Consider the following 27327-nt stretch of genomic DNA (forward strand, 5'->3'; position numbering starts at 1 on the left):
AAATAATCCAAATAGCTAATACATGTAAAGTACATAGAATAGTAGTGCCTGGAGTAGAAGACAGATAAGATTTTTGTTACTGTCACTACCATGACTGAATTTATAAGCCCTACTACAATATCTGGCACATGACAGTGGCCATAGACCGACTATGTCTTCCTTTGCATCCTTGGAACATCCTGGAGAAACTGAGTTTTATTGATGATAATCAAGCATTGCTCCTGGGCACATGGAGAGGATGTAGGCATTTGCTTTAGGGTTATTAGGGCTCAGTGGGTATCTGAAAATCAAAACACATGGTCTGGTGGACAGGAAGAATGGTATAGGGGGACCACAAGATACTCTAAAGGCATGAGCTATTGAAAGCAGGTTTTTGGCTGGCTTTGAGACAGAACCTCAGTCCTGGTTGATAATGTGAACTCGCAGGGCGTGAGAGGGCTAGGAAACACAAATACCACAACATTTTTAGACTGGGTTAATTGAAGAAGAAAGACCTGCTCTGTGATTGACACAAAAGGAAGGAAGCAAACTGAGTGTGAACATTCTCTGTCCTCTTCTTCCAAAGTTGTGGATTCAAGGTAAGTAGTTAACCTCATGCAGGCCTTAGCCATAACCTCCCTTAAATGATGGGCTGGACCCTCAAACTGTGAACCAAAATAAAGACTTCCCCTCTCAAGCTGTTTTCCTTAGGCATTTTGCCACAGTAATGAGAACATTTACTGACACCTTCTGTTTGGGAGACACCTAATGTAACCAGTAACTATATTTTCACCAGCACTAGCTAGAAATAGCCAGCTAATCAGCCCCAGACAGATGTTGTCCTGCCCATCATTCTTGATGCCTCAGTATATGGAATGCCTGTGTGTGCTGTCATCCGGGTAAAGCTTATCTAGGGGTAGTGATAGGTCAGCAATCTGTCTCTCCACATTGTATGTGTACAGTGCCTGAACCGTGATTTTGCAAGGCAGGGGACATTTTCATCCAAAGAAGCATTAGATGACCCTGGAATTGTTGCCTGACCAGGATCCCCTTTGTTTTTCAAATACCACCAACACCTAGACATCTTAACCTCATTTGTTCAAGATTCCATTCGACTTTTTTTATCGTTCGCCCCATTCCTCTGTGTTTCTATAAATACCACCCAAGCCTATTTCCATCAGAGACCCTTCCCTGAATGCGCCCAATGGCAGACATCTCTTCCTTCTCAGACATAGCCAGTCATGGATTTACAACGTTCATTCTTCCCATACTGTTGACTTTCATCACTACTTGAGTGTGTATCACTGTTGAGCAGTTAAGTGTGCTACACTTAGCTTCCTGAGTGGACTGTAGGGTCTTTAAGCAGATACTATATTATGCCTCTCTGTAGTCCCTTCAACAATTAGCATCGGTAGATGAATAAAGTATGTGCAGAGTTCATTCCCCTATGAATGAATGAATGGATAAACTTTCCAAGAATCCATTTAAAAAATTTTTCCTAAGGACCTTTCACAAAAAATTTCTATTTTTTTTTTTTAACTTCAGCTTGTCAAGACACCTTGAAGGATTAAAGATGCAGATACAAAACAGATTTATATTTTAAAATGCTACAACATATTTAACATGCTTTGTAGTACATGAATACTTTGAGAGCAAGTTTAGATTATTAATCCCTGGGGAAAGAACTACTAAATTCTTATCTGGTCAAATATTCTTATAAAAAATTATTTTGGGGGCTAGAGAGATGGCTCAATGGTTAAGAGCTCTTGTTGTTCAAAGGATCCAGGTTCACTTCCTAGAACCCACATGATGGTTTACAACTCTCTATAATTCAAGTTTCAGGGAATTTGATATCCTCTTGTGATAGTTGGATACCAGGCATGCACTTGGTGTACATATATGCATCCAGGCAAACACTCATGCACATAAAATGAAATGAATAAATTTAAAAATTTTCAAGTAAAATTATCATGATCTGAGTAGCCATAGTTAGGACATTTTATAATGAGTGGGTGTTCCTGAGTAAGTGAGAACCGGATCAGATCTAGCTCTGTAGGTATCCTATATTACTCTTATAGTAACTTGTACAACCATAATGCTGTGAGCACAGTGGCTTCCTTCTCCAAGTGTGCACCCAGCCAATTAATCAAGGTCTGCAGTGAGAATGTGTGGGATACAGCGATACAGCTGCCCAGTGGCCTTCAGAGCTGTTTGGAGTGAGGTCACTGAGGCAGGCAGGTTATAGATGTTTGGATGTTCCTAGGACAACTCAGGTAACTCTCCTCCTTGCTTCCTGTATACTCCGAGGGTGAGCGCAACGGAGGCTTGTGAGAACATTTGTGTATCAGTGCATGCTATGCCAGTTAATCAGCGATTCTAAAGTGGTTTGCCAGCTCAACAGGACCAGATTGTCTTCTCACTGTGATTCATTGCCTGCTAGACGCACACAGCTGGCCTTAATCTAATTCTTACCATCACCTTGCAAACTAGGTAAGACCATCTCCAATTTTCACATGAGAGATGATGCTCACAAAGGTTAAGTGACCAGTCCACATTCTCACTCCAGGTAGATGAGGAAGCCAGGCTATGGAGACAATTCTGTGCCTTAAAGTGCCATGCTGTCTCCCCGATTCCTACTCTTTCCATATAACCCAATGACTACCAGTGTAAAAACAAGCACACACCATGGTCTTATAATGCTACCCCATTTTCTTGGCAAATTCTTTTTCCTATTTTCTGATAGGCTCCCCCATTCTTCGATGGATCTTCATGTACAGCAGGATGACTTTGAACTGCCAATTTTCCTGCTCTACCTCCAGAGTGCTGGGATTATGTGTAGCTAGTTTTATGAAGTGCTAGAGACTAAACCTAGGGCTTTGGGCCAGGCAAGAATTGTACCAACTAAGTTACGGGTAGCTTTTAAAAGAATGTCTCTATCCTCAAATTCTATTTACTCTTGGTATAACTCACAAGAAAATGGAAAGCATTAGAGGAAACACAACTCTAACTTCTCCCTGGCTCCCATACAAACCAGCAGTACCTCCTCCATGTCTTGCATTTAGTTGGAGAAGAGAAACCCTTACTATTGGCCAAGTCCCCCGACTTGTCTCTGAACCCACCACCCACCACCATTCTTTCGGTCGATCCCTCTTTCTTCTCCAGTACTGTACCTGTCTTCTCTTTCATTGTTCCATTCAATGCCCAAACACTTCTCCAGTCTCTCCCATTTTCAACCATTGTACGAATAACATTTTCGCTGTCAGGACTTACTTCTAATGTTCCCACCATCTGGTCTGTAGCTCTTCCTTTACTAGCTGTCTGCTAGGTGTCCCATCCAATTAACATGGCTTCTCTGGCTTCTGATTTATGGAATGAGCTCATGCCCAGGTTTCTGTGCTTCCAACACCAGCAGTCCCCTTCCTAGTTCCATATGACTTGCTTTCTCATGAGCATTTTACCCATTCAATTACTTCCCATGAAAGAAGGGTTAATGGGAAAGGCCACCGGCCCCCAGTTTAGGCACTGAGTTTGGGTTGCCGTGAGACTCTATGAAAGGTAGAAAGCTTCACATTGGTTGAATGACAAGAGAGCATCAGAGGTACAGGCAGGAAAAGGGAGGCTTAAAAAGGATACCAAGAAGTACAGCAGGTGGATGGGAGAAGACCAAGTGATGTACACTCAGGAGAGAAACTGTGGTCAAGAGAATCACAGACCAAGAGAGATAAGGTTAATAAGGACTGGGAAGCTGAAATTGGATTTGAGCAGTTAGCAATATACTGCTGGTCATCGTTTATAAATAACTTCGGGATCAGGGCAGAGGCTGATGTCATCAGGCCTGACTTATCGACGTGAAAGGCAAACCAGAGAATACAGACATTTCTTCTGAGAACCTTTTGTATAAAGGGAAGAATAGGAAGAGGACAGATCCAAGGGTGGAGGGAGCTGAAGGAGAGTTTTGAAAAGAAATAGGTTATATCTCACCTTGTTTAGAGATTGGAGAGAGGAAGGCTTACCTATCTCCAAACCATTTCTGATACAGCTAAATACAAACTCTATTTCTTCTATTACCCAGATTTTGATATATATGTAAAGCACATTGCAAATTTAATATGTCTTTATTCTTCCTGCTACGTCATAATGACTTTGTATGACGTCATAATGTCATAGTTAGCAGGACCTCCATGAAGTGCATTTTCTGACTCTCACAGACCATCCTATGCTCCAAAGATCACTGAAACTGATGCAGCTCTTCAGTGGCTGCCCTGCTCACCAGCATCTCTTGCTTTTGTCCCTTTGAAAGATGAAGGAGATCTGGAACTGATGTTACCAGCATGGACATATTTATTTTGTTCTAGGGCAGCAGGTAATCAATCAGACTATATCATCATTCAGGTCTGGTGAAACCCAGTCTTTCTGGGGCTGTGCTTTTCTGATTTAAATGATGTGGAATATGACTTTTATCAAGTAAACTTGATAGAGGACTTGAATTCCCAAATCACCTTCGAATATCTAGAAGAACACCCCCCCTTTTTTTCTTGCCAACTATATAAACACACATTGGCAAATAAACATAGATGCTCTACAAGTCTTTATATGGAACTCCTGATCAACTTTGCTTAATAAAAGGAAGATAAGAGCAAACCAACCTGAAACTTAACTCTGTGGACCGAGCAATAGAAGTCAATGAACAATTTTCAGAAACCTGTCATAAACAGTCATTTTATTTTTCTCTCCTCCTTACACACCTCTATAATCCATAACTGGCATCCCATGGACTTATTTCTCCATGTTATTTTAAATCACATGGTCTTAAGTGACTGGCTAGTTTCTGATGCAAACACAGTCAGCATACAGAATGCAGGAAGAGGGCAGGGAGGTGATTGCAGTGATCTATGGGATATTGTCACTTTGTCTCTCTCTCTCCTGGGTGCTGTTCTGGATGAGGGTGTATAGCCACTGGTGACTCATTATACCTTAGAAACAAGCTCTACTGGAGGACAAATCATGTCTTCCATGAGCACTGCTGCTGCTAGATGCACTGTCCCCAGCAGGCATGAAATGAATCATCCAACTCAGAAGGCTTCATAGTCCAAGGCAAGCTTAACTTGCAATTCTCTATATTTCTGTAACACTGTGTAAGGTGAGAAAGATTTCAAGGTCTGGACCAAGTCTGTCTGTCCTTTCTTTCTTTCCTTTCTGTCTGTTCTTTCTCCCTCCCTCCCTCTCTCCCTCCCTCCCTCCCTCCCTCCCTCCCTCCCTCCCTCCCTCCCTCCCTCCCTCCCTCCCTCCCTCCCTCCCTTCTTTCCTTCCTTCCTTCCTTCCTTCCTTCCTTCCTTCCTTCCTTCCTTCCTTCCTTCCTTCTTTCCTTCGTCTCTCCCTCCCTCCCTTCCTTCCTTACTTCCCCATTACCTTTCCTCTTCATGCTCTTCTGACTCACTGTCCACCCTAGAACAAGAGGCGCTCACACTCTAATTTGTCCCAATTCACACCTTCTGGGTTTGCCTATCTCTGGTGTTCGCACAACTATTGGAAACTTTCCTCTTGGCCTTGGTTTTGACTTTTGACTTTAATTTAGTTAACCAACTATTTGTTTATCATAGCCATGCTTAGTTACATGGGGAATAATAAAGTACCCATATGTGTACATTTATTGAGGGTTGTTACTAAGTGAATCATGTCATTCCCAAGTTGATATGTGGAAACCCTAACCCCTAGCACTTTAGAATGTAACCTTATTTTGGAAATAGGATCTTTACATAAATAATCAAATCAAATGAGGTCTGCAACCAAGAGTGGCTGCCCTCCTTACAAGAAGAGAAATGTGAGCACAGAAATGGGAAGACACAGAAGCCAGCGTCAAAATAGAGGGCCAAGGAGGCCATATTCAAGACAACAAGCCTAAAACATAACCTTTCCACAGAGGCCTCAGGAGAATCAACCCCATTGATACCTTGAGCCTGGACATATTGCTTTACTCTTAGGCAACTGTGGCTAGAAATGAAGGTGAATACCTTTATTGATAAAGTAGGCCCTGCCTTGGTTAAAGCACTGGTCTTCTTAGGAAACAATGGGGAGGAGATGGACAGGTAAGGTGTTCTGAGAGTAAAAATGTCCAAGAAAAAGAGCAAAAGTATTGAAGATAGGAAGAGCTTTGAGAGTGGAGCCAATTGTTCCTGGGTGCCTTCAGTTGAAACATCTGCTGAAGGGGACAGTGAAGACCCTTACTGAAGTCAGAGAGGGTATTTTCATCACAGAGAGCTGACTTTGCAAACCTGACTTCTGCTAACAGCTTTCTTAAACCCTGTTGAGCCTCATCTTCTTCCTTTATAAGTATGGGCATACTAATAGATGTAGGAATTGTGCAGGTTAATTTATAGGAAGCTGTATAATACTGTACAAGACTTCAAGTATTCCATTCATCAATGTGGCAAAGCTACTGTATTCCAGGCAGGCAGCATGCTAGGCTTTAGGACTACAAATGTAAATGATACCCGTCTATTTCCTTTAAGAACTACACTCTCTAGGGTAGACACAGAGATCTGAACAGATTAAAATAATGGCAAAGAAACATGAGGACTAGCACGGAGCTAAAACCAGGGCACCGTGGGTGTACCGTAGGTAACTGAGAAGGGAGAGAATGGCCCCAAGAGACAGGGTAGGGTTAGGAAGTGCTTCTTTGAGGAAATGGATTTGAGAAAAATCAGGTGAAAGAGGAAGAGACAGGAGTCCCACACACAGGGAAGACAGACTTACTGTACAGCTGTGTTTTCCTCTGTCTCATGCCTCTTCAGTCCGGTTGCTGAAAATATACTCTAGTCTGCAAAACACCGTCAAAGTCCTGAAGGCTGGATCCTATTCTGACTGTCCTCAGCAGCACGCTGAGGTTATCTTTAAAAACAGTCAGAATCCATCTGCCTGTCGCCCGCCTGCCCCCAGCCCATGCCTTCCTCTCTTCTCATCCTTCTAACTTCCTTGATTCTGCTTTCTTTCATTAGACCCAGAGACACTGGATAAAAACTCATTTCTAACTGTGGGGGTAGGGAAGCAAACCATGGCTCAAAGATTAATCTGCCTGTTTAAATAAATAAAATTTTACTGGACCAAAACTGCACTCATTCATATTCATACTGTCTATAGCTATTTTTCTGCAACAACAAAGATAGGGAATTTTTTTTTCTTTCATGTCTTGCAAAGGCTAAATGATTTACTGCATGGCCCTTCACACAAATGGGTCCAAGTCTGGTCCAATATTTGTGTGGTGGAAGGAGATGGGTATAGGGAATAAGTGGACAATACACAAGTAATAGAGGCAAAGAAGGAAATTTTAAGGAAGAGTCCTGCAGAAGAAGCGTTCATAAGTTCTACCTGGAACGTCACAAGAGAACCGACAGCTAAAAGATGTGACAACTGAACTAACAGCCCAAAGATAAAAAAAAGAGAGAAGAAAGATGACTCTTGGCAGGAAGTGGTGTGTGCAAAGGCAGGCAGTAGAGGAGAAGCTTGCAATTCAGTTCCTTACTGCAGAAAATAGAGAAGAAATAAAAAGAGATAAGGCTGAAGACCCAGATCAGCATGGTTCCCAACTGTGAGAGGCACATTATGGATTTTTGGAAATACTTTACCATTTCCCACACATAAGGACCTCTGAAGGATTTAAGCACCATGGATGAAAGCAAACCTGTGCCTAGGATCCCTCTGGGCCGCAGCTGTAGTTAGCATTTGTTCAGCCTTTATCTTATGCTGATCTGTGCTAAATGCTTCCTATGCATATATGCCCATGGAAATGTGCAGTGAGTAGTGGTCGAAACCAGGTAGCAAGAGGCAAACAGACGTGGCTCTCTGCAAAGTAGAGGATCCCATATGATGTAGAAGGATGAGGAGGAAACCAGGGTGATGCAAAGTGTAGGGCAATGTCCTGTAGTTGGGCCAGGAGGAGTGACTGAGGGGAAGGAGTGGAGACAGAGGGTGTCACAAGCTAAGAGGCCAGAGAGAAAGGACACAAGCAAGGCTGACTTGGGAGAGTGCAGTCTGTAGGAAAGTTGGGAAGCAGGCTGGATTATGGAGAGGTTAGGGGAATGAGAAAATGGAGGTCACGGGCATTGAGCAAAGTTGCCTGGGAGTGCTGCTCTTTTTACAGCAGGGAGGAACATGATTTTAGCTGGATTTCTGAAAATGAGTCTCCGCCTCAGCAGCTTCAGTAAGCTCTTAGACTCACGGTGCAAATTCCTCACCCCAAATATCTGGTCATTTGAAGCAATTCTGGAGATCAAATTATGCAAATGTGCTCCATGACTAAATTAGAGGCTAATTCATGTGAACGTTAGTTTGTAATGGGAGTTACATTACTGGATTATTAGAAAATGGGGCAACATATTTTAGTGCTTAAAATTTTAATCAGAGAGACTTCCAGATGGAGGAAAAGGCTCCTTTCCATCACCAGATTGGAACCACGGCTGACATCCTCCCCGAGAGTCGGTCTTTCAGCATGGTCAACCCAGAACATGCCCTCATTTCTGACTTCCTGTGCTGCACAAGCATTCACTATCCTTTTCTAGGCTAGTGGCATGTACAAGAACAATTAATAGCTATCATGACACCAACATTTTGTTCTGCACCTTTACTTTAGACAGCTCAAAACATGAACATAATCACCCCAAAGAACATTGCTGCTAGATTCCACGAGTAGATCAAATCATTAGGGAGTCAGGACCACGCTGATGAGAAGTCTTCCTTTCTCTGTCCCCTACCACCCCTCTGCTGTCCTGCTTCTTGCATTTGTAATTTAGTTATTGTCCAGATAAAGAATGGTTCCCCTTTGGCACTGAGGGGCCAGATACTGACAGATTTTAAATGTCAGTGGTTGAAAAAAAATAAACCAAACAAACCACTTTTATAAGAGTGAGTCTACCACTCCTGTCTGTCCTAAATGAGTTTGGACACTTATAGATGCTTTTGTAAAATAATTCAATTCAAAGCCCAGCCTGCTTCAGAAACAGGAAAATAGAGGAAATGGACACTTTTCTCTTATACCTTTACATCGTAAAGGCTCCCTAGATTTGCCTGAAAATATAGTTAAGCAAGAAACCATCGTGGAGTGAGTAGTCTTAGCCATGAAGGTTAAGTTATTTCTGTTGTTCACAGGTCTGAATTCTTACTTAGATGGTGGTTTGTTAAGTCTTAAAAGGTCATTTTGCCTGACTAGCTGCAAACTGAGCTCTTTTCACAGCAGATGTAGGACTATTAGCATGTACCACGTGTCACAAACATGGGAGAAAATGTTCATTTAAGTATGTACCTATTGGGGCCTTCTCTTGCTTGCCTCTCCTGTTCACCTCTACAACTTCGAATAGCTCCTTGGGTCTCCTTCAGTGTCTAATGGGCACTGCTCATTTTGAACTCCAGTAAGAGATTTATGAATGGTATCTGCTCAAGTTCACAGAAATGCCAGTGTGTGTGTGGCTTCCTTATACTCGACTCCATAAAGCCTTGATCCCGAACACTTTAACAGTGGTCAAATCATCTCAAGTCAATAGGTCAGCAGGAGATGCCAAAGGAATGATGCATTGTATAATTCCATTCTTTTCCCCTTTAGAATTTGCAAATGTAACTGTTGGGTAGTGAGCCCAGAGAGGCTCTGAGTCAGTCCTCCTCCAAGTAATAAATGCTTTGAAATATGTTCTTCATGCCACCAGTCTGCTGTAGTATTGCTTAGGAGTGATGCATGCTATCACTATCTCCATTTTCCTTGACTTTGAACTCCAATGGATTATTTGCATTTTCCATTATGTACTATATAAGTAGATATGGAAAAATCTGCTGATTGATGCTGATTGTATGAAAAGATGAGGGGCAAGATTCCTGTCTTATAGTCTATATGCATAAAGGAATGTTTGTGGGATTTGCTGGCAAATACTCGGGACAGCAGTACAGCCTGACTGAGGTAAGGGTCCTGTTTTGTTCATCATTATGTCCTTAGTAATTAATACTTCCTAGCACATGGAAAATATTTACAGAGGACTCAATTCCAGAATGAGACAACTAGTGCTCCATACTCTCATTGGCCAAAAAGATTATAAGTTTATAAACGAGATTGGAGGTCCAGCTGTGTCAACCTGTTGTGTGTGTGGTGTTTATGGGTGGATTTCTATGCATTACATTAGAAACTGTGAGAAAAGCAAAGAAATCACACACAAGACAGACTTGCTGAGTTTCTATTCTAGTTGATAAAATAAGATATATGCAAGTGAGAACTTAATTCCTAACTCTAGAAGGATGGCTCCAAAACATAACCACTAAGCGAGTTTGGAAAGGCATACGGCTATGGGCTAGAGTCCTTAAGGGGAGTTATGTAAACTAGGCAGGGAGACCTTTGAGAAGAAAAAGTTTAAGGAGGAGAAAGGAAATGACAGTCCCCAAGGAGCAGGAGAAGATATAAGGAGCAAAGTCATAGGGGAAGAAATGGAGGGTTTGAGACATGGAGAGCAGTCATCTAACTCAGAAAAAGAAAGATGGTTGTAGCGATAAATATAGTAAGGAAAAACCAAGCAAGTCTGCATAACCATGGGTACATCCTTAAAATCCTTGTTGGGAAAATAAGCAACATTAAAACTTAGTCATGTTATGTACATTGCAAAGGTTGAAGAAATGCACAAGGCTCAGAGGACCTCCCATGGCTTTCTGGGTCTGGTGAGAAGCACGGAGATTGTGCTTATGCAGAGAGCAGATGTGATGTACGTTTTTAGAGGAAACAGGGCGGGACTAGGGAAGACTTCAGACACATGACTGGTGAGAGGGCTTGTGACATCAATACACACACATGACTTTCTCAAAATCTTAGCTGGCTAAAGGTCCTGTTGTAGCCCTTCTAGAATTGTACCAATTTCTATTTATTTTTATATTCTTCATGATGCTTTGGATCTAATCTGTCTCCTTGATGTTCTATAAACCAAGATGGAGGCATAGAGCAAAAGCTTATGATTTTGTTTTAAAGATATGGAAAATAACCCTCATATTTATAGAACCCAGGGTAAGTATTAAGAACCTGAGGAGAAGTAGTGTAAGACAATAAAGGGTTAAAAACACACGTGGAGGAGCTTTTTCCTTCCCTCCTCATGTTCAGGAATCACTATTAAGTCATCTTTACTAAAGTTGATGATTGTTATCAGATAAAAGTTAACCATATATTATGTTTATGTTTAAGAGCATATAGAATATATTTAGCAAAAACCAGATAAGCCTTGAGTAAATGTTTTCTTCGAAAGTTATTTATACAAAACCTTTAAACTTAACTCATCAATAGAATATGTTTCCAAAACCAAGTGCATGCATGGATGTACTATGACGCTTCCACCAACATTAATAATGTCCTCTTGATGTCTACTGTCTTCTTCTAAAAAGACCCACACTACACCATAGTTAGTGGGAGCGTGGTGCTTGCTGCTCCGGCAACAGGATGAAAAACTGCAGGTCAGAATGGGCCACAAGACAAACAAAAGCTAGACTATGACACCGAACGGAAGCTGGGCAGGTCTGACCAGATTTCTATATTAATGAAACCTGTTTCTTAAAGCGGGGCCAACCATGGAGTGCTTTAAGCTCAGCATAAAGCAGCCTATGGCAACCAACAGACTATTATCGTAAAGGAGAGATGATCTTTTCTCACAATATTGGCACCCAACAAACGGCTCGCAAAAGCATGAAATGCACTAATGGATGACACCATTTCATGATTTACTTCATCTTCATGATTAATTAATCCCTCGACACGGCAAATCAAAGCCCGTTGTTTTGATTCTGTCTCATGGTGCAAGTCCTTGGCATGTCTGAGTTAACAAGGTGATTTTATGTTCTGGAAGATTCCACACACTACTTGGAAATACACAGGTAAAGGAATGTGGGATTAGATGTTGATCTTCCCACAATGCTCGGGATTTTTTTTTGGGGGGGGGATGTATTTGGTGCACAATGCACACATGCTGCGTACTCTTTCCTCAAATTCTTTTTTAAAACCGGAGCGATTACCTTCTAGTTAAATATGATCAAAGGGGGATTATATTTGTTCATAAGTGTTTAATACTCAGAGGAAAATTAAGCTGAATTAAAGTCCTACAGTGTGGATGATTAACTCAGTGAATCTAAAACCCAACTTCTCACGGACCAGAATAGATTTGGACTAGGGTTTGGGAATGACATATCCCGTTTCAGATAGAGATAAGAGGGAAAAGTAGCTATGCAAAGAGGTGCAGTCAATACAAGTAATGCTGAAACAATATTCAATTTATTTGTTAGTTCTGGTAATTATTAAAACCATCTGTTTACTGCCCTAAGTCTTAAACCTGCAACAACTTCAACTTCCATACTATTTCAATACCCATAGATTCTCGACTGTATAACCAGTGACTGTCTGATGGACACAAGAAAAAGAAATGCAAAGCTCATTAATTAATAAAAAAACCCAAGATACCAAGATACCCCTAAAGGGTTATATGCATATATTACTTACTGCTCATATAATGGGCCATATTTATGCATTTAAAAAAAACCTTGTATGCACACACATTTTTGTAGGAGTAGAAGTTTAAGCATCTTAATAACCCTCAAAGCTGTAATAATCCAGTCAACTTTGGAGAAAAAAACCAACAAAAACAATCCGGAGAAAGCTCTGACTGGTCTCGAGTGGTTCTGAATGTGCTGCAGGTGTCAGCCTCGGACTTTTATCTCAGAGGAACGATGAAGGATGACCTATGAGCCATCTGTGTGCTACATGCTTGTGACATGTAGTTCTCCCTAAATTTAGGGCTCGGTGATAAAGGTGCGATGGGATCTTAACAGCAAGGGAAGGCGAGAAGAACTGTGACACAGCTTAAGGAAGCTTAACAAGGGGAGCTGAGGCGGGGGTTGGGGGGCTGGGGGAGTCTAGGAATGATTAGAAAACTACATTGTCTTCTGCACGCAACCCATCTTCCTCCTCCTCCTCCACCTATATGCACCTGAGAAGTTTCCACATGCCCGCTTCAGACTGCACACAGATCAGGGCTTGGAAGTCCACCAATGCCTTTGGTATATCAGCCCCTTTCTGCACCCTGACAGCTAATCGACCCAAGTGTTTTATTTTTTCACCTGAAGTAACAAACAATACTTCATCACTCTCCGGTCAGCGTGTGGAAGGAAGAGCGTGCTCTCGCTAAGCTAAGCGACCGGCTGAGGCAGTTAATGAACGGTCGTCCACAGGATTTAAACGGCTTATTGAATGATTAGCAGGAAAAAATGATCTTCATACCATCGGCATAGCAGACTCTCTAATTAATCACAAACACTGATATTCAAGCGGAATAACATGTCTCCGCAATCCAGATTTAGCTGGAGCGGGGTATAAATCTAATTGTATGCTAAGATCACAAATGTATAGGAAAGAAAAAAAAAAAGATCATACAATGACTGACAGGGAGAATATAAATGTTAATCTTCTTTCAGAGGCTATAAATAGAGCTCTCACCGGTTCATACAACACACATGTCTAATGGATGCATATAGATGCCATTTTCTAGTCAGTGTCTATATGCACACAGCAACTTCTGTCCTAAAGGCAACCCATTTTCTGAGGCAGTTACATATATAAAGCTGATCCGTTTCCGTGCAAACCAGGCTGCCTCTGAGCTATGTAAGACACATAAGAAGCAAAGACAGACAAAAGGCGGCTCCGTGGACACAGAGAGCATCTTACCATAAACTGTACATTGTCAAATCCATTAGCCATCAGGTGGTTCTCGTACTGAGGTAACCCAATGCTTTCCAGCCATTGTCCCACTGTTTGGACAGGGCATCTGGATCCTGTAAGAGGGTGAAGAGGGAAGCGTTTTAGCAGGGAGTAGCCGTCCACGGGGTAATAGCGGTAGTCCTGGGCTGCGAGGTGGCATTGCCACATCATGCTCCTGGGAAAGTTGTTATCAAAGGAGCCCGCCAGCTTGACAGATTAATGTTCTCAGCGGCAGAGCAAAGTCAGAAGTAAAACATAGTTTGCCAGGCAGGCGGTGGAGTATGACTTGATCCTAGCTGCACATTTCTTTACATATTAATCTTTACTACCGACCAGTGCGTCATACAGCCCCCCAAAACCAGGCAGGACAAGACGGCATATCAAGCTGTCAGCCTAGGCTGCTCTGCGTTCTATGTGACTGCTGGAGTACTCCACAATGAGCAACACACGGCCAGCAGCCAGAATTCGTTTTATCAAATACTCCTACACTCATCAGTATGCAGCTCCTGCTCCTGCCCCTGGCTCCCCCTCGCTCGCTTCCCTCCATTACCCAGCCCAGGCTACACCTCGCATTTTCAATAATAGCCATCAGATAAGGCAGATTTTTTTTTTTTTTTGTCTGCAAGCTGTAAGCCTGCTGCCGCTGCTCCCTCCTACACACCCATCCAAGCGTCAATCTTGAATGACGAGAGCAGTCAAAACAAATGCAGAAAATAGCAAGACTCCAGCGAACCAAAGCGCTTCGGGTCGGAATCGAAGCTTCGTCCCGGTTATACGTTACCGAGCTATTTGTTGTGGGATTTTTACGTTTCAAAAGACACCAGGAAACGCGGAAGCTTGAACTGCAGCTCATAAATGAGGCTCGCCACAGGTCCCCTTTACCCTTCCCTTCCTTGCCTTTCTCCCTTTAAAAATGTACCGGAGGGAACTGCTTCTGATTGAAAGCTTCACGGTGTAATTATTCTTTTTTTTTTTTTTTTTCGTTACCGTGCTGTATCAAAGTGAACCTCTCTGGGAGATTTTTTTTTTCTTTTTCTTTTTTAATTTTTGAATTACTGCAACATATAGAAACTGAATCATAATCTGCAAGCCAAGACAATTCATTTCGTTTGTCCTGAACAACAACATTAGTATAATAGGCACAAGAAAAGACGTTCCCACTCTGGTATTTATAACTCTATCTATCAAGCGCCCTATTCTAAAATATCTATAAAGGTAACATTAACTGGGTAGAATTTTTTTTTTTTTAAAAAGAAGAGCCCTAACCAAAAATAATTCAAGAATAACAGATGTGTGTGAGTTTTTACTGAATGGTAGACAGACTGAGTAATTTATTTAATAATTGAGAGAAACCACAGATTAATAATAGAATCTGCAGAGCTACCTCATCAGAGGAGAGAGGAGAGACTTGAAGAGAGCTATCAGGAAGGCTAGGCTAGCCCTCAGCCCTAGGAAGAACTCTTGCCCCAGTGTTCCTGGGAGGCCACCATCTTCTGCTTGAATGCCGCCTGCGACGGGGCTCTCACCACTCAGCCACAGCCTCTGTTCATTAGAAATATATTTTACTTCCCACCTAACGCCCACTCTCTGGCTCCAGCTTTGCCTTCAGAGTCACACAGATTGGGAACAGAGTCTCTTCCACATCAAGTACTTTAAAAATTAAACATAACTCTCCCACTACCCACCCCACTCCGCCCAGAACGCTCAGAAAGCGCCCAGTGAATATTGATTGGGTAAACAAAACCTTCATTCGTCCTCAAGTCTCTGTCTTTCTCTGTTTCTTTTCTCAGCTTAGGGCCACTGCCAATCTCCTTGGCACATAAATGTTACTCTCGAAACAGCGTGTGTGCTTCTTCTGTTGCTGACACCAATCCCTGGGTTCGAATCCTTCTCCCTCTCTGCTGTCTTACATTTATGGAGTTGCTATCTCCTTTGATTTTTGCTTTGTTTCCTGGCACCTGACCCACTATAACAATGGCCACTGTATTGTTCTTCAGTCCCTGCTGTATTTTCAATCACTAAAAAAAAAAAAAAAAAAAAAAGTTTTTACTTCCTCTCTCTCTCTCTCTCTCTCTCTCTCTCTCTCTCTCTCTGTGTGTGTGTGTGTGTGTGTGTGTGTAGACCACAATGTACACATATGAAGGTCAGAGGACAACCTGAATGAGTTGTTCTCTCCTTTCACCATGTGGGGCCCAGGGATTAAACCTAATTAGGTGTGACAGCAAGTGCCTTCATCCCCTCAGCCCTTTCTTGCCCTCCCATCCATGGTATTTATTTATTTATTTATTTAGCCATCCATGGTATTTAAAAAAAAATCTAATTTATAAACAGTGTCAGAATAATCTAAGACCCAGAACTGATAACTCAGCCTTGTTTCAAAACACTGCTCTGTTTTCCCGATGGATTAAAAGAACTCTCGACTCTCGACGGTGTTTGGGGTTTTCATCTGGCTGCTCCAGCTCTTTCTCAACACACCTTTCATAGTTTTTAACCAGGGGCAATTCTTTGCTGGTCTCTAATGGAAGGCTGAAATATACTTGGGTAGGTTTTCTTACCACCCTACAAGTCTGTCGTTTCCTTTGTGGAACCTCTTCTACTCCTCAATAGGACACATCTCTCTTTTCTCTCTCCAGTAGCACATTTAGACTTTCTATTATAACAAATATTTTCTAACCTACATGATCATTAGCTGTGTCTAAGAGTTGTTTCTTGAAAGCAGGGCGTATGCTTTCCTAATACTGAATGTACTTCATACGCATTCCGTTTGTGTTTGATAATCAACATGATGTTCTCTCACAGTCCAAACTACGAAAAGAACGCTTGTTTTCAGATTTAAATAATTTTGTTTTAGTAGGTAAAATTTTTTAAACTACACTCCAAGTGTCTGATTTCTTTATAAGCAGGAGGTATTGTGGCCCACAGGAGAGGAAGCAGGAAGAGTATAAGCGCCAGAGGTAGTAGTATCTGTCTTAGTCATGGTTTCTATTCCTGCACAAACACATGACCAAGAAGCAAGTTGGGGAGGAAAGGGTTTATTCAGCTTACACTTCCACACTGTTGTTCATCACCAAAGGAAGTCAGGACTTGAACTCAAGCAGGTCAGGAAGCAGGAGCTGATGCAGAAGCCATGGAGGGATGTTTCTTACTGGCTTGCCTCCCCCGGCTTGCTCAGCCTGCTCTCTTATAGAACCCAAGACTACCAGCCCAGGGATGGCACCACCCATAAGGGGCCCTCCCCCCTTGATCACTAATTGAGAAAATGCCCCACAGCTGGATCTCATGGAGGCACTTCCTCACCTGAAGCTCCTTTCTCTGTGATAACCCCAGCTTGTGTCAAGCTGACACACAAAACCAGCCAGTACAGTACCCATAGCAAAACTGCTTCCCTGATATGTTAGGCCACTGCCCACGTGAGCTCTCAGTGGCTGTGACTTGCATAAGATTAAGCCCACACAAATCCCAGCATGGATCCAAGAGGGTCTATGGATCTGGGAGGGTCTATGAAGGGGCTGTGAAGCCCTGCCACCTGCTAAGGGGCTTCTGGCAACCGATGCCTGCCGGAGAAGCAAGAATCAGTTATCCTTAAGGATGGAGGCCCTGACAGGTTACCCACACCCCAGCACACTCTTGCACACTAACTTGCACACTAGACTTTAAAAAGTGGGTTTAACCAAAGAGCACGTGAACTCGTGAAGGCAGAGTGGTAGGGGAGGAGACCAGAAGAGAGGAAAAGGTGGGTGGATTTTATTCAAAGGCAGTGCATGCATGCATACAATTCTCAAACAAAACAAGACATTTTAGTTTTTAAATAGAATGTTCAGGTCGGGATTTTTGTTCAGCATCTTTAACCTCTCATCGAGCAAGTGTGTCTGGGTGACTTCCATTGTACTTGATTATAATTTATCTCTTTTTGCCTCTCACTCTTTTGAGAATGTCAAAAAAGTTATGGAAGGGCATGGATCAACTGTACAAGATTGTTCTTATGCAACATGACCTGCAGGAGAAGATGAAACTACGACAGGACTCATGAATGATTAGATCGAAAGCTGTTAACCAGGTGAAGTCAAAAGTAAGTCTCTCATATCGTTGTCTCTTGCTAGTCATCTTATGAGAAGGTAAACAAGCTTTGTAAAAACAAAGTAAACATAACAAGGATATAGTTTTGTTTGGCAAGGCTTATGCTGATTGGCTCACTCTTTAAATCCTATCTCATCTTTTAAAATCCAAACCAGTAGCCAAGCACCTAGCAAAAGGAACATTCAGTTCCTAGGTATCAAGTCACGCTCATTAAGTGAATGAATGAATGAATGAATGAATGAATGACTCTGGAAATAGGGTTTGGTTTCTTAATACATAAAAAGGGAAAGTCATTTTAAGGCTTAAGCTGTTGTATTTAAACAGCTCAGAGAGATACTTGGTAGTCACCCATTTTAAAAATCTTTATATAGATTTTCTGAATTCTGTTGCTTAAATTTTTAACTCCTTGATTTCTGTGTAATATTTCTCATATGTTAGCAAAATGTAGCAGGAGGAGTGTATTAGGAGACGGCAAGACAGGAAAAGGAGAGCGAGGGGGGACAGAGACCCTGAGTCATGTTGCTCTCTGATTTTGTTTAGGTGTTTTCTCATGAGTCAAACTTCTAAAGAATCCCGACTTAGGCCTGAAGATCACATTTTTTTTTATAGTATCTAGATATATTCTTCATTTTCACTTAAAATACTTTCTTGGAATCTTGAAATTCTTACAACGCATTGCTGGGCAGGTACCTTTATTCATCTATGATTTCTGTAATTTCTCCAAGTGAGATTTGGACAGGGAGAAGAGGGAGTGAGCTCAGGGCCACTGTGTCCTGACTTGTCAATTATTGTCATTTATGATAAAGAAACTGAAGTTTAAGCTATGAGATGGGACCAGGGCCTTTCCATTGGCACAGTCTCCTGAAGACAGAATTCTAGGGGTTCCATTCTCAGAAACAAGTATAATTGCTCAATACTAGGGTAATAAAACAAACAAATTCCAATTAACCCTCCCCCCAAACCACTAGAAGGTTCTATAAACTAGTCTAAGACTGCACAACAGATGAAGAAATACTTATTTAAACCACTTCTAAACGGTGTGATCAGGATTCTGGGGCGGACAGGTGATGGCGGACTTCCACACCTTCCTTTGAATTGGAGTCCTCTCCACAGATACTCTTGGTGTAAGCACTGTCAGGACCATAGGCACCTTCTTTCCTTAGCTCCCTGTCCACAGATACGGGATCCCATCAGACGAGGCAGACCAGCCTTCCCTATCTCCTTGAAGTCGCAGAGGTCAAATTCCCAGTGAGAACAACTGACCAATCAGGCGCTTCCTTCATCTACCCAGCTCTCAACCATGGAGTAGTCTCCTCAAGTTTGGGTAGATCAAGAGCAGTGGGGGTACTGTGCACTTCCAGGGTACAGGTTCCATGCTCAGAAAGGTAAACAGAGAAGACAAGGCCCGTGCCACAGCCCACCGCTAACAAGGACCACCCACAGCGTTTGTCTAAGAGAAGTCAGTCATTAAGAATCTAAAGTTCAAAAGCTCTCCTGGAGGATTAACTTCATTTGAAACAAAGGTTGAGGACAGGGATATTATCAAAACCAATAGAAAGTCAGACAGAGTGGTTGTATGCCTTTAGTCCTAGTACTCCAGAGACAGAGGCAGGAGGATCTTGAAATCTTAGCAAGCCTGGGGTGCATAGGGAGAGTCTGTGTTAAAGTGGAGGTGTGAGTAGTAGGGGGAGGGGATAAAGAAAACGATTTGGATGCTAAACAGCTAAGGGGAAGCTGGTATACTCCATTCAGGCAAAAAGTCAAATGGTATTCCAGTTTCAGAGAACCAGAGAAAGAGAAGTAGTAAGCACCCTCTACCATCAGAATGAACTTCAAAGCCCGGCTTCAAAAACGTCTCCTGTTTTAATTTAATTGGACCAGACTATGGAACAATTTGTACCTCAGGGAACTGAAACAAAACAAAACAAAACAAAACAAAACAAAACAAAACAAAACAAAACAATGGCGTGACCACATGGTGATTAGTGGAGCTTGGCGGCCACAGATCAACCTCTGGTGGTAGATGAGGGACAAGAGTCAACAGAGAGACGGGCAAGATGACAGCGCCCGACCAGGTAACATCTCCGCATGGATGCATACAATGTGTGGCATCCATAAAGTGGAATATTACTTGGCCAAGAAAACAAGTGAAGTGTCTCGGTATATTACAGCACAGATCAAACTTGGAGATGCCATGCTAGGTAAAGGAAGCCAGCCAGAAAAATGAAGTACTATAGGCTCTAGTTCCCATGGCACAGAGGAGATGGATAGAGTCAGAAAGTAAACTAATAGTGTGGGAAGGGGATTTGAGGGACATGTAGAGACACTGTTAATGGACCTGGGAGTCCTTATGAAAGAGATGGAAATGTTTTATACCTGCTTATAGAACTGGATGTCAACTTCTGTAAATATACTAAAAAAACAAAAACAAAAACACTGCATTGTTTATTTTAAATAGGTGAACTGAATAGTAAATAAATTTATGTCTCAACAGTTTATGGCTACTTAATAATAAAATGTAAAAATAAAGTTACATTTTTAAGTTCATGGAAATTGAACACATAGTTGTATATAAATAAACTGATTATTTCACATATTATATATGATATATATCATATATCCTGCTATTTTGGTGCTTTGTTATCTTCTTCTCATCTTTATTTTTCTTGGTTATCTCTCCCCTACCTCTTCCTTCAGTCTGTGTCATCCATTATCCTGTAAAGATATCCATATTAACAAGCTAGGATGCAAATTCACATATATTTCCTCATTGTTAAATAGCACATATACACATACCTATATATATGTGTGTGTGTGTATATATATATATATATATATATATACTCACATACAAAGGCTGGTATATTCAGATATACATAAAATATGTAGGGAATTTTGACATTGTTTTGCAAAAAAGGCGACATATCACACTTGCTTTCATGAGCCTTTTCTGATTCAATAACATCTTATGCAAATTCTATTAAAGAAATTATTAACTCTTATTTAGTATTCATTGTTTTATTCTTTAACTTTAAAAATAACTGCAAGGGGCTGGAGAGATGGCTCAGTGGATAAGAGTATGTGCTCTTGCAGAGGACCCAAGTTTTGTTCATACATACATATACACACACACACACACACACACACACACCTGTGTGTGTGTGCATATATATGCATACATGTATGTATATATGTATGCACATGCATATATGCATATATGTATACACACATACATATATTATGACTGCATAGTAGTCTATAATGTAGATATGCCATAGTTCATTTAGTTTTTTGCCTGATATCTCTAGGATAATTTGTTTATTTTCTTTAACTTTTTCAGACAACATTTAGTTATAAGAAATAACCATGAGGGGAGATTACATAACACTTTACCCATCCTCCCCTAGTTTTTAATGCAATAACATAGAGAGGTAAGTGACATTGATAAAATCCACTGACCTCATTCAGATTTCACCAGTTTTCATACACATATTTCTGCGTGTTTATTCCTATCCAATTTTATTGTGTGTGAACATATGTGACCACCATTACAGGAGCAAGAATCTCATATATCCTGCTATGGTCCCAGCCACCTCTCTCCTTGTATTCCACATCTTCTGGCAAGTATTAATCTGTTCCTTATCTCAATCATGTGGTGACTAAGAATGATACATGGGTGATGCACACAGTATAGCATATCTTCTGGGAGTGGCTTCTCTTACTCAGGGTCTACCCTTTGAAACCCACACAGATGATCTGTATCAATAGCATAGTCCTTTCGACTACTGTATATTATCTTGTGGCATGGATAAATCAATTTGTTTAATTTTCCATCCATTTTTCCCATAGGGAGGATACCATTAGCAAAATACAACATTCCCTGTCACTCTATGTGTTCCCAATCCTGGTGACATTACAACTTCGTAACCTTCTACCTTTCCTTCTCTCCTGTTCTTACATCCAAATGTGACCTCTGGGTGCTTTCCACTTACCTCTCTACCTTGTTGTGAACCAGTTCTTACCGTTTGCTGGCACTTGTTAAGATAACTGTGTCCTAGTCAATTTCTAACAAGTCCTGGCAGCGTTTTCCTCATGTTTAACAGATCATTCATTGTTTAAGTTTCATGCTTAAGTCGGTCTATCCTCCTCAACTTGACTTCACTATATTTACTTTAGTCAGTATATAATGGTGTGCCTTCTAACCTGGAGTTCTCTATTTTCATTTCCTCATAGCTTTGTTAGGTTATTTCCTGAAACTATTTTAATTGAATAAAAATAAAATCAATGTATCAAACCCTGTGAGCTACAGGTAAAGTGTCACTTTAGGGGAAATGTATAGCACTGAGAAATGAAGAGTTTCAGGTCAGCAAGTGTTTAGGAAATATGAGCAGAACAAAAAGAAATAAACTCAAAGAGAGCAAAAGCCAAAAAATAAAGATCACCGAGGAAATAAATAAAATACAAAACCAGAAAATCTATAGAGAAAAATCACGGAGACCAAAAGCTCCCTTTGAAATGATCAGTGAAATTGAATAAATTTATGCCAATAAATTCAACTACTTGGGAAGTGGACAAACTTATTGGAAGATGAACTGCTGAAGCTCACTTAAGGAAAACTCCAAACCTGGAGAGTTCTCTGCTTATCAAATGTATTATATTCATAGTTAGAAATTTTTCTACAAAGAAAGCCAAGGACTTGACAGCTTGAGAGACAAATTTTACCAAATATATAATGCATTGCCAATTCTGCACAAACACTTCAGAAGAATGATGTTAGGCCACCATTAATCCAACTCCTTAACCAGACATGAAGCTGTAACCATATTCGAAAACAACACTGTGTCTATCAATGTCCACTGGGCACAGGTGGAGAGACTCGTAACCAAATCGTGACAAACATTCAATCTCGCAATGTTTAATCAAACACCTCTGGCGATTCACAAAATAAAAATAAAGAAAACATTTCTGATTGGAAAGGAAAAAAAAGTGTTTCTGTTGATACACGACACCAGTTTCTACTTGTAAAATTTTATGAGGCTTACATAAAGTTTTCTAGACTAAGGGAGTTTAAGAAGATTTGGGGAGGCAGGACTGATATACAAAACCCAACTGTGTTTCTTTATAACTAACCACAAATAATTAAAATTTAAATAAAAATCCACATATCACACAACAATGCCCAGACCCTATGAAGTTCTTTGGCATAAACACATCAAAAGATGGGAGGGACCTTATATTTAAAGCTATAAAACATGGCTGGGATATATCACATGGAACAGAGATAAACTGTTCTATGGATTGTAACACTCAGCATTATTAACAAATGCCTCTTCCCAAATGCCTCTATATACTCAATTGAATCTTAATAAAAAATACCCAGCAGCTATATTTAGCATTAGAAGCTGAATTGTATGTGAAATGTAAAGGCTCTAAAGAAACCAAATGAAAGTTATAATGCTTTAAGGGATTTTGATAACCAAATATCAGCAAAAAAACCTCTTTAAGTTCTGCCCTTCAACATATATGCTTAAAAATGATTATGTGAACATGCATAAATCATATCTGATAGCAAACTTATGCCTTTGTTTTATTTATGTGTACATGTATGTAGTTGAACTATCAAAATGCAGTGGTTAAAAAAATAAAAATAGATCTTGAATGGACAGAGGAGTTAAACAGGGGTTTTACCAGAGATGGATAATCATAAGCCTGTGAAAAGATTAATCGCTGGGAGAATGCAAATGAAATCTACAATGAGATCACACTGATCAGAAAGCCCAAAGTAGGGCTGGAGAGATGGCTCAGTGGTTCAGAGCACTGACGGCTCTTCCAGAGGTCCTGAGTTCAATTCCCGGCAACCGCATGGTGGCTCACAACCATCTGTAATGGGGTCTGATGCCCTCTTCTGCTGTGTCTGAAGACAGCTACAGTGTACACATATACATAAAATAAATTAAAAAACTCTTTTAAAAAGAATGCCCAAACTATGTCTCAAAAAACAAATGCCTAAACTAACAAAGTCTGAGAACATCAAGTGTTGGCGATGGTATAGATGGATTGTGACATGGATTGAGTGCAATTCTGACACTGCTGGTGAAACGTGTAATGGGACAACCACAATGATGACCGTTTCTAGCAGTTTCTTTTACATGGCCATTCCAAAGTGATGGACTCCATCCAGAGAAACGAAAGCATATGCCTGGCAGAGACTCAGAACCAAGATTTCACAGCAGTCTTCCCTGTAATACGCAACAGCTGAAAGCAGATTGGAATGCCCATCAACAGATGAACGAACCAACTGTGGTATATCTATCTATACAATGGGTATCTTTCAACGATGAAACAGCATGTGACTATCAAAATAATTCTGCAGAGCAAACCCAATACAGATACCACACTTAAATAACACATTCTGTGCAATCCCCTTTATTAAGGTTCTAGGTAGTACAAACTCTTCTACCATGACAAGAAAACAAACCAAGCCAACAAACAAATAAAAACCCCAAATGGACTGACACTTCCCTGGGAGCAGGAGGAAGAGAGTGGGAGGGATTAGACTCAAACATGAAGAAACGTTGGGGGTAATGTACTTGCCCTGTTTCTGGTTGTAGGAATGATCTCATAGTCATCAGTCTAGCATCAAAGTATACACTGAAGCACATGCTGTCTCTTGTGCATACATACATATGTATGGGTGCATGCAGAGGGCAGAGGTTGATGCCGTGTCTTCCTCCATCACCTCCGCCTTTATTTCTTCAGATAAGATCTCACAGTGAACCTGGAGCTCAGTGATTGACTAGGATTACTAGCTAGCAAGCCCCAGGATCCTTCCATCTTTGTCCTGTGTGGGTACCATACATAGGTTCACTGTCCTGCTCCTGGGTCTTTATGTTAGTGCCAGCTAACTCAGGTCTGCTCACTGGTGTGCCAAACACTTTACCCACCGATTCCTCTTCTCATTTCTGTGATGCCCAGCCTTTTATAGATTGAGTATCTACAAATAAGCTGGCTTTGATTTTTTTTCATAAAAGTAAAATATGGAAAGGAAATAAAGCATGAGGTTCAGGAAAAGCAAGGTTTCTTAGAGCAGTCGGGGATGTTTCTGGGAAAACTTGAGTGCAGGAGATGCCAGACGGGTTTCTAGGAAAAGAGTTGTAGGCAGTAGAAACGGCATCCTCTACCGAATGCTAGGGTGGTCCTCAGTAGGAGAAGCCAAGAAGCTCTTAACTGGAGTCTCACTTTCTGCCTCATCCCCATGCAAATGATGGACAGATTGTATTCTCACTCCAGACCTTGGTCCAGAACTTTAATAACAGTACTAAAATAAAGGCAATATTTCAGTGTAGCCTTTTTAGAATTAGTGTTCACTTTTTAAACAAGGCAACTAGAATTCTGATTATTTTCAGCAGTCTTTTAATTAGCTTCTCATTAATTAGGCAGGGGGGTCCTTTTCTGTGTACTTCATGCATTTCCTCAGCATGTGCTGATTTTTTTTTCAACAAATACTTACAAAGTACTTCTTGTACCAAGCATTTGGCTAAGAAGTGGGGAGAGAGAGTTGAACATCCCTGCCCTTGTGCAATTTAGAGCCTCAGGAGAAACTAGTTTATCCCTGAGAAAAGAGGCCCTTGAGAGTAGAGGGATTAAAACCCAGAAACCTATTACTGTGACCAAAAAGAGAAGAGAAATGTCGTAGACAAAGCACGGTCTGCATCAATAGGTGTCGCTTAGGAAGATGAAATAGTCAAGATAGGGAAATGCTCTGCCTGAGGCAATAGCTGTATTTGTGAATTTGGAAAACAGCACTGAAAACAACTCAGCAAATGGAGAGCTTTTACTAAGGGCTGAAAAGAAAGAAGCTGATTGGCTCCTCAAAAATGTAATAAATATTGGTTAAATACTGAAGTGACAGACACAAGACTTTTCTGTCCCAAAGAATGTGCCCTTCCAGTAATTTAATCTCTATGTAACAGAAGAGAGCACCTACTATGTGTCTAGACTCATCTACGTTCTGTTGTCTAAATGTGCTTATTTGCCGGAACACAGGCTCCAGTGTAGCAATGTTGGGAGGTCAGGTCACGGCTCCACCAGACTGACTGGATTGACTGATATTAGAAAGGCTTGCAGGAGAGGGTTCACTCTCTTCTGCCTTGGGGAAGAAAACACATATGCTTCCTGCTATGTGAAGACATTGCTCGAGGGTCTCCTCGGATACCGGATGCCAGCATTTCAATTGGGCTTCTCTGCTTCCAGAACTGTGAGAGAATAAATCACTGTTCTTTATAAATTACTCAGCACTCAGGTGTCTTGTTGTGGCAGCATAAACCATCGTAGGATAAAGCCATGTCTCACCGCATGAGACAAGTCACAACTGTAGGCTGAGCACTGACTGTGGCCAGGCTCTGTTCTGGTTCTGCCGCATGCATGAGCTCCTTTTGTTTACACAGCTACCTTACCTGTTAGACCTACTGCTATCATGGCCTTTCTGGGGAAGGAAATAAGACACAGCATCATTATAAATAGTCTGATGTCATTCGTTTTGCCTTGAATCCTAGGAACCTGGATGAAGGGTTTAGCAGTCACTCTGCTTCTTGGCTCTGGAAGGTGACTGGGATACCTGTCCTTCTGCAGAGTGGACCCTCACCTGCACGCATATCAGCTTGTTTATTTTCCTTGTTCCCATCACCTTTTAAAGATTCTGGGTCTCTGTATGAAGCAATGAAAACATAAGCAGGTTGGAGAAGGGTCCTATCCCTTGGGTATTTTGGTTTGCCGCTAACAAAGGGCTTTGCTGACACTCGAAGATTGAAGCTACTGTAACGGGGCTTAACCTGAGTACCCTGAAGGTTGGCCACGGATGGCCGCTTACACTGGGATGTCGAGGGAGATGGCTGTTTCCATGGGACCTGGGATAAGGTGGGGGTCGAGAGCTCAGGCTTCTGAGCCAGAGGTACTTGGATTTCAATCTTGGCTGTTCTCCACCGTTTCAGTATTTGCTGCTATTTTTGACAGCACCATAGAAAAAGAGCCATTCCACTTGGACAAATCCCCGTGGGTATACAGTTTTTTGATACCATGAAAGGAGGCACGTCACCTATCTATCTTGTTGTAATATCTGAAGTTGAGATGAAATAACTTGTGTGAGAAGGCACTGTGATACAGAAAGATGATTTCAATGCTGAGGATAAATTATCCTTACTGGGTTTCATTTAGTCCCCCAAGCAAGGAGATTGGTCTGGAGCCATTGGGTCTTTTCTTTGCCTAGGTTTCTTTGTTTCCAGCAGACAAAAAAATGCATGGGGTGAACTGGCAGGCCAAATAACAGAGGAAAGCTAATTGTATGGTGAACTGATTGCAAGGCCTGGATGTGTGATACTATGCCTTTGTCTTATTGAACACGCATGGGGAAGCCAAGTCTCTAGCACCAATCGGACTAGCCTTTGGTATCCATCTGAAGGTGTGGCTACGAGAACCGGAATGGGACTGGGAGTGTCTAAAAAGAAGATTTATTTTTA

The 27327-nt window shown here is 41.3% G+C and overlaps 1 protein-coding gene across 18 annotated transcripts in view; it reads right to left on the minus strand.

Annotated features, from left to right (window-relative positions):
- The window catches only part of Anks1b (ankyrin repeat and sterile alpha motif domain containing 1B), a 1102934-nt gene that overhangs the window by 379442 nt on the left and 696165 nt on the right, over positions 1–27327 (minus strand). For 11 of the 18 annotated variants that reach the window (XM_052165667.1, XM_052165666.1, XM_052165665.1 and 8 more), the window contains exon 1: positions 13703–13906. In XM_052165667.1, the coding sequence (XP_052021627.1) occupies positions 13703–13906 (204 nt within the window). Of the gene's footprint in view, positions 1–13702; positions 13907–27327 lie in introns of those variants that run through there. The other 7 variants (XM_052165653.1, XM_052165652.1, XM_052165650.1 and 4 more) reach the window with 2 other exon arrangements.

This window comes from Apodemus sylvaticus, chromosome 20, assembly GCF_947179515.1.
Source record: "Apodemus sylvaticus chromosome 20, mApoSyl1.1, whole genome shotgun sequence".
Taxonomy (NCBI): Eukaryota; Metazoa; Chordata; class Mammalia; order Rodentia; family Muridae; genus Apodemus; species Apodemus sylvaticus.